The sequence below is a fragment of the Telopea speciosissima genome, unplaced genomic scaffold (genome assembly GCF_018873765.1).
Source record: "Telopea speciosissima isolate NSW1024214 ecotype Mountain lineage unplaced genomic scaffold, Tspe_v1 Tspe_v1.0021, whole genome shotgun sequence".
NCBI lineage: Eukaryota > Viridiplantae > Streptophyta > Magnoliopsida > Proteales > Proteaceae > Telopea > Telopea speciosissima.
In genome coordinates, this window is record NW_025317357.1 from 149910 (window position 1) to 158548 (window position 8639).

Here is an 8639-nt window from a genome sequence, read left to right on the forward strand (position 1 = left end):
ATGAAAAGATGAAATAAAATAGGGGAACAAAGGATTATACGATGGAAATCTTACCTCGAGTCCCTTTAGAAAATAACCCAATATATCATGTCCTTCAATCTTCTCTGAGGTGGTGAACCAATCAATCACAACTTGCTCATAGTTGATCTCCACAAGAATCAAGTGTACTGGTCTTCCTAGTACATGAGACTTATTGTTGTTATTGCAATTTGCAACTACCTTTCTATTGTTTTCCTTATTTGTCAAGGTTTACCCCTCGTCATTGTTATTGAATTGTCTTACTGACCTTTTTTGCTCATTAGTCTCATGCATGGTATAAAAACTTTCTGATTATGTAGGTTCTTAACGGTCTGCTTAGTAGAAGCAACCAGAAAGAAGCAATTTCAATTCCGATTGGAATCATTCCGGCTGGTTCTGATAATTCACTAGTTTGGACTGTTTTGGGTGTTCGAGATCCTGTTTCTTCTGCGATAGCAATTGTGAAGGTAACAAACTTAATCTATTATGGAATCTATTAAGTTGTATTATGTCTATTCAAATCTGATGATACGATTTCCCTCTCTTCTTAGATTTTAAGAAGGATTGAATCTATTTAACCTTCGACAGAACATGGTCTGTTTAATCTAATCATTAAGATTTTCATTCTTAATTTGTTATGCAATGATTCTTTACTTCTCTACTATATAGACAGAATTTACAGCCTTGTCTTTTGATAGGTAATATAGGAATTTCATCAATGATTAGAAATTTACAATCTTTGATAAATACAATGATTGGCATAATTTTGGACTAGACTAACCAAATTGAGAAGTAACTAGGACTAATAAACAATTTCTCCTCTGCAGAAGAAAGGGAAGCAATATAGTGCACTGGCTGGTTCACTTGTCTCCAAGCATGTCGAAACTCCACAGATTCAAACCGGGCACCAAAATGTGAAATAGCACTCCCCCCCCCCCCCCAAAAAAAAAGAAGTCCATTGCCACCTTAGAGTCAGAACGGACTGAGACCCTCTGGAACCCCTTTTCCATGCTTAACATCAGTCCTTTATAAATTGCTAAAATCTCCGTAGACAAAATAGGTCTGTCCTCCCCCTCCCGATGTACCATTCAGATGGGAGAGAACCATCACAATACCTAGCAATACCCCCATAAGATGCCCTATCCTGATGAAGTGAACCATCATAGTGAAGAGCAACAGTACCATTCGTGGGACTTACCCAAGAACCAGTTCTTCTTTTTAATAATCCACCTAGCTTGCATTGATGCAGATAAGTCACCTAAAGGGCTTATTTTGTTGGAAATAATCCTCGGGTTGGATTATGTAGGTGTTGGGCCTTTGATCCCATGGGTTTTCTTTGTAGGTCACTTTAATGGGCCTAAAATATGAGTATAAAGTAGGAAAACGGGATTTTCTTCATTAGTGTAGTTAGAGTCCTGTTTAAAGTTAATTTCTTTAATTATTTTAGTTTCCTAGTAATTTTATGTTACCTTAGTGGTTAAGGATTGGGTTAGGCATTTCCTTTTTAGTGTTTGAATAGGTTTTTAATTCCTCTATATAAATTTATAAGGGTTACAACCTTGTACAGGAATTAGATTACTGAGATTGAGCGTCATTAACTGGTCCGATAATTTTGAAACCTTCGGTCAACAGTTGAACCCTTAAGACTTCATTTAGATGTGGGTTGGTCAGAGACACCGGGGAAGTTTGGAAAAACAGCAAAAGAAATACGTCCATTGTCAAGGGATGCAGGGATCGCGCCAATCACGGCTTTAGTTTTCTTCGCTGCTTCGCCCTGATAATATACGTGAAATTGTAGCAAAAAGAAGTGCTCAAAGGCTCGGTTTGCACGTACAAAGCGTGGTCGAGAGGGCAAGATAAGTGACCACATTTTTATACAACCATGTACATGTACTATAATTGCTGAAGACCAAGTATGGTGGGGATTAGGTGAAGCCCAACATTTCTTGCTTCACCATGGAATACGTTGTCCAAAGGAGCTTTGAGGCAAAGAAGATTGGACTCAAGTTAATGTTTGCTTCGGAGGAGTGGTTTGGCTGGAGAGAGTTGAGTTCACCACACAGTAGGGCAGTGCAGGTGACCATATCTAGTGACCAGTCCTAGCATAACTTGAAGAAGCAAGAGAGGTTGATTATCCAATAGCAGGTGCTACTTTGGGGGGGGGGGGGTAGGGGATCCACTCTTTCTTCGAAATGGTATAGGGACAGCGAATACTATACTACTAGGGATGGGAAAGCTGCTCCTGCGGTTTCTAACTCAATTAGTGAGTTAGGGCTTTGAAGTACCCTTTCCACCGGTAACTTAGGTTGGAAACTATTATTGATTGTTGAATTGGGGCTTAAACAGCCCAAAAGGGTGAGAATAGGACAAGAAGGTTCGGATAGAGACAGGACTAATGTCCTTCGTAACTGCCCTCACCATGAACCCTTTCACGAACTTGAGACAACCGGTGCCCGAAATTAAATTTAGGGCTTTTGATAAGAACTCGTGACACCAAGTTTATCCAAGTGGCTCTCGTATAGCCTAGCTACCTTAGTATCTTCATCTACCTATCTATATCTATATTATATATGTACATATATATGTGCATAGTGACTCATTCAGGAAGAAAAAGAGTGACTTGGGAAGTTTAGGGTAAGGTAAAATAAAATGGTTAATAAAATTTTTATTGATATTTGAGAAATATCAATGCAATGGATTGCGACCTTAATCTAATTATTTTTTTTTGAATTGCCTCCCATCGGAACGAGATTCATTTGATTGATGTATGTACTATACCAATACGACATAAATTCAAAAAATTTCATTGAATCGTGTGATGAAGAGATTCGATTCGCACCCCGAACCAACAAATTCATATCTTACAGAAAATAGAAAAAAATTGGATTACTTTACTTGTTGATTCAATCCCAGATTTACAAGTTCTACATAATATTATATATTATTCTTTTTTTTTTTTTTTTTGAATCAATCAGAAAAAAAGAAACTTTCTATCATTTATGAATTTCCTGGCTTAGCGTGAGATAAAGATAGGTATATCTTAATAATGAATTAAATGAAAGTTGAAGAAAGGGAGTATAACCCTTTTTCTGTTAGACAAATCATTCCCTCTGGGGATCTTTGTACTTATATTTTTATTTTATTTTAAATAAAAATCCTAATAAAAAATTCTAATAAATAGAAATACTGAATTTTTATTTAAATATATTTAATTATTATTAATTAACACCAATAGGATGAAAATGGGTATGGTGCCCCATCTTTCAAGGAAGTCTGATCAAGTTCCAAGAAAGGGTCAAGATTCTGCTCAGTCAAGATTCTGAGTTTGCCGGGGTTGGAGCTCTAGGTTCAATGGGATAAGAGGTTACAATAAGATGACGAAAGTCTTTTCGATTCAAGTGCGATTCCTAAAATGTCCCCTCAGAGGATTGGTAATACGGATGTTGGTGGGATTCTCAGCTCTCAATTGGATCTCGTCTTTCTTCGAAGGTCGCCTCAATCTAGGCGGGTATCAGACAATACATAATTCTTTTCTTGCTTTCTTATTGCTTGTCGATGCGGAACCATGTCCCATTCAATATTCAATAGAAAATTCCTAAAATTCGTTTCGTATAGTATAGGATTTTATTGTATTACTGGCTTCGGACTAGAAACTGAAGATCTGATAAAGTGTGAGTTTGACAAGCTGGGTTCTAATAATTCGTAAAAGAGATTATCATATTCTCAACCAATTAACCAACCAACAAAACTACTTGTTACAAATAAGATCTTATTGTTGCATCGAAACATATAAATGTTGACTAATTTGGCTAACGTTGAACTTGGTAAAATTAAATGGTTGAAATTGTAAAATGAGATTATTCAGGAATACATATTGAATGCTGAGATTACACAATAAATTTCTGGTAGAAGATCCATAATCAATAATTGTTTGTGATTGTTCCAGAAGAAATGAAACAAAAGATACGGTAGAACTAGGACAGTTATTGTATGAGGTCTACTCAATGCTAGATGCAAAGGCGCATAATGGATCGATATGAACATCATGAGCTGTCCCGTAATAAAACCTGTTGTTGCTGATGCCTTCTTCTCTATTCCTTCTTCCATAACCTAAGCTCGGAGAAGGAAGAGATAAGAGGGCCGACCATTATGTTACTAGAGTCAGTGGTAAGGTGTATGGTCGATTCTGAGAAGCCTACCTTGCTACACGTGTATGCAACAGTGGAAATGATGGACTATGTGCCAAGGATTGAGAACTCGCTGCCGATACTAGTTTCAATCAGCCAGAAACCGAGATTTTCTCGATTTCGACCATATCTCGGTCGAAACCTAGTACTTTCTCCAAGCTAACTAGAATCTTGGTTTCGAGGCCTAAAAGTTGTTTTTTTACCTTGATTCTTCTTGTGCTGCCTATTTTTGACATTTTGAACCCAATCCATGCATGAGTTTCACATAGAGAGCACTCAAAATAATACTTATGGTTTTGACTCAAGTTTGATAGTGTGTATTGTTCTTGGACACGGTATCGAATAAGGTTTAACCGGAACATAACTCCTTCAATATAAATCAGATTTAAGCAATCTTGGATTTATTTTTTTTTGGTGAATAAAAAATTGTATTACCAAAGAAAGCCCGAGGTGGGCAAGAAAAGAAAGACAAGGGAGAGAGGGGGGGAGAAACAAGCCACAAGCCCGCTAGGAGGTGGGCTGTAAAATGGAACTATCAAGGTCCCAGGCGCTATCAATATGCCTATTCCTGGGAGAATCCAACAAAGACTTGTGGGGAAGAAAACCCAGCTTCGTAGAAACATAAAAAGAGATGGCCTTCCAAATCAAGTCGAAAGATCTAGAGTTGGTAGTCCATCTCCGAAGGTTTCTCTCCAACCAGATGTGATAGAGCGCAACACCAAAGACAAACTTCCCAATAGCATTGCAGATAGAGCCTCCAGGGAAAGTCCTGGTCAACCAGAGCCACTCTCTTTCGAAGGGGAGGGGTCTCCTGCTACGGGGCCAAATAAACGAAAGGGCTTTTTTCCAGATTGTTTGGGAAAAAGGGCATGCAAAGAAAAGATGGTCGATGTCTTCGGAGCCGGACTAACAGAGGGTACAGGTGGGGGAAGCTGGGATTCTTCGGTGGATGAGGAAGGCTTGGGTGGGGAGGCAATGGTTGAGGGTTCTCCAGACAAGGAAGCTATGGTGGGGGATGTGACCTTTGAACCAAACTAGCTTGTGCCAGGGGACATGGGGGCTTGAGGGCAGACAAAATTCTAGGTAGAGCTGAAGCTAAAGAGGCCATTAGAGGCGGGGTGCCAGGTAATCTTGTCAACAAGGGAAGGGAGGGAGGGAAGGCCAGATCATGGAGAGGATGGGGATATGGGGGAGGGGGGACCAAGAGCCGTGGGAGATGATGGAAGAAAGGGGAGCGTCCTTTGGAATACAGGAGGTGTAGATTGCCCTGGGGCCAAGGTGATTGTAGAGAACTCCAAGAGGGTGCCAGGGGTCAAGCCAAATGGATGTGGAGGAGCCATCAGCAATAGAGAAGGAGATGGCTCACAGAGCAGTGTGGCACAGGAGGAGAATCTTGCGCCAGATGTAGGAGGAATCGCGGTGGATAGGGAGGGTCCAAATGGAGTCATTTTTGAGAAGGTGGGAGTATACCCATTGGACCCAGATAGAATCCTGCTTGGAAGAGATTTTATAGATTAGCTTAAGAATGCCCGCAGTATTGGAGTCCTGAATGCGGCGAATATCGAGACCTCCCTCAGCTTTGGAGAGGCAGATAGATTTCCAGCTGATAGGGCGGAGGAATTTGGAGGTTTCCTTTCCTTTCCAGAGAAACGCACAGAAAAGGCTTTCCATAGCTTTGGAGGTGGCTTTAAGAATGGTAAAAACTCCACACCAGTAGATGTAGGAAGATTGGAGGACCGATCTGATGCACTCGAGTCTGCCCGCATAGGAGAGAAGCTTGCCTTTCCAGAGTTGGAGGTGCTTGCGGATATTGTCAAGTATGGGAGTGCAGTGATGGTTGGAGAGTCTGGCAGGGATAAGGGGGAGGCCTAGGTATTTGACTGGAAGAGAGCCAAGGGAAAAGCCAGTCAGGTTGAGCAGAGAATCTTTTGCAGCATCAGGGATCCCAGAAAGGAAGAGTTTGGATTTGAGGAGGTTGATACGAAGCCCCGAAAGGCGTTCAAAGAGATGAAGGGAGGACATGATGGCAGAGATGGAGGAAGGGGAAGCTTTGGAGAAGATCATCAAGTCATCAGCAAAGGCAAGGTGTGTGAGATTGATGTGCTTACATTTCGGAAGAGGCGAGATAAGGTAAAGGTCAGTGCTGGCCTGAAGACTCCTAGAGAGGACGTCAAGGGCCAGGGGGAAGAGGAAAGGGGAGAGGGGGCAGCCTTGACGGATTCCGGCTTTTGCGTGGAAAACCCCCGCAGGTGAGCCGTTAATAATAACAGAGAAGGAGGGGGAGGAGATGCAAGCTAGAATCCACCTAACGAAGGGCGGGGGAAAGCCCATTTGGGACATCACATCAATAATAAAGTCCCAGTGAAGGGAATTAAAAGCTTTGTAAAGGTCAATCTTCATCAGGGCAGCAGGTGAGTGGGATTTCCTATCGAACCCTCGAACGATTTCAGAGCAGAGGATGATGTTTTCCGCAATGCTTCTACCGGAGATGAAGGCAGACTGGTTCGGACTCACAAAGGAGGGGATAACAAGCTGGATCCTATTGGCAAAGATCTTTGCAATGAACTTGTAAAGGAGATTGTAAAGGGAGATAGGCCTGAAATCAGAAAGAGAGGAAGCACCATCTTTTTTAGGGATGAGGTAGAGGAAAGTCTGGTTGATCTGGGCCATCTGGTTAGGGTTGAAGAAGAAAGCGCGGACAGCAGTGATGAGCTCAGCTTTGATGTGGTCCCAGCAGCTCAAAAAGAACCCCATGCTGAAGCCATTAGGGCCAGGAGCCTTGTTGGATTTATGGGAGAGGATGGCTTTGGAGATCTCCTCATTCGAGGGAATGGTGAGGAGGGAGCTAGCCAGGGAGGTGGGGACAAATTTATTTATCAGATCAGGGGGGATGGGGGAAGGAGGGAGGAGGGGAGGGTTGAAGAGGGAGGAGAAGAAGGAGACTGCCTTGGCCTTGATGTCGGAGACAGAAGAAAGATGGGAGCCATCATTAGCAATGAGCATGGTGATGGAGTTGGAGCTCAGCCTGGCTCTGAGAGAGCGGTGGAAATAAGCTGAGTTGGAGTCTCCCAGCTCCGACCACCGAATGCGGGATTTCTGGTGAAGGAAGCTTTCTTCTTGAGAGGAAAGGGAGGTAAGGGATTTAGAGAGCTTTTTCTCTTCCTCCGCCAAAAAGGGATTGAGAGGGTCAGCTTGGAGGCGGGGTTGGATACAGGAGAGGTCATTGCGGCAATCAAAGACACAGGAAGGGATGTTGCCAAAGATGGAGGAGTTCCAGGCTTTGAGGGCTGATTTGGTCAGACGGAGCTTTTTGGCAAAGGAGATGAGAGGGAGGGAGGGATAGAAAACAGGCGAGCTCCAAGCTTTGCAGATGGTGGGGAGGTGGGGAGGTAGAGGGGGTGGGAGGTCCACATGTCAAAGAATTTGAAAGGTTTGGGGCCAAAAGAGGAGTAATGCTGGATGTGGAGGAGGTAGGGGCTGTGGTCGGAAAGACCTTGGAGGAGAAAAGAAGCGTGGGAATGTGGGAAAGGGGAAAGCCAGGCTTCATTGATGAGGAGCCAGTTTAGCTTGCAGGCGATCCGATCAGGATTTGCGCGACGATTGTGTCAAGTGAGGGTGGATCTGGACCAGCGAAGGCCGTCAATACGCTCTTCCTTGATGCAGTCATTAAAGGTAGAGACGGCGAGAGAGTCAAGAGGACGGCCGCCGATTTTTTCATATTGAGAACCGACCCTGGATTTGAGGAGAAGAAGGTCGTCCCAAAGTGGGGTGCGGTCGGTAGCCTTATTAAAGGCATAGATAACAGAGAGGAAGAAAGAGGGAGGGGAATTAGGAAGAGAGATGGAGAGGTGAAGGAGTTGGGGGGAGGAGTGAGAGATGGAGATGTGGAGTTTGGATGGGTCCCAGAGAAACCAGATGCGGCCGTTGGGCGAATGGTCGTAATTGGAGAGGAAAGACCAAGAGGGGGCAATGGCTGCCGCAATGCAGGGGGCATTATCAATGAGAAACCGGGTTTCAAGGAGGGCACAAAAGGAGGAGTTGGAGGATTTGATGAGGTTCTTAATTTAATGGTGCTTTGCCAGGGAATTAAGGCCCCAGACATTCCAGATGAAGCCTGAAGACATGGAGAACTATAGGGGGCCAGCGAGTTCCTTGGGGGGGGGGTACTTCTGTACCGCCGGCGAAAGTAAGAGATGGTGGGGCGGTGGCGGGCAATGATCGGAGCTGTAAGACGGCAAGGGGTTCTAGAGGTGGGAACAAGGGGGTGGGAGGAGGGATCTGGCCAGACTCGAGAAGGGGGAGGAGGGGGGCTGCCATGGACCAAGGAGAGAGGGGAGAGGGCAAACGGCAGCAAGGGTTGAAGGTTGGGGCAACTGGATGGGAAGTGGGTTGGTAGATGGGTCAGCTGGGCGGGTAGCAGTAGGGATATCGGGT

General features: G+C 43.8%; 1 protein-coding gene across 4 annotated transcripts in view; it reads left to right on the forward strand.

Moving 5' to 3' along the window:
* LOC122647310 (sphingoid long-chain bases kinase 1-like) overlaps positions 1-8639 on the forward strand; it is a 61723-nt gene that overhangs the window by 11935 nt on the left and 41149 nt on the right. For all 4 annotated transcript variants that reach the window (XM_043840736.1, XM_043840735.1, XM_043840734.1 and 1 more), the window contains one exon: positions 339-485. In XM_043840736.1, the coding sequence (XP_043696671.1) occupies positions 339-485 (147 nt within the window). The remainder of the gene's footprint in view (positions 1-338; positions 486-8639) is intronic.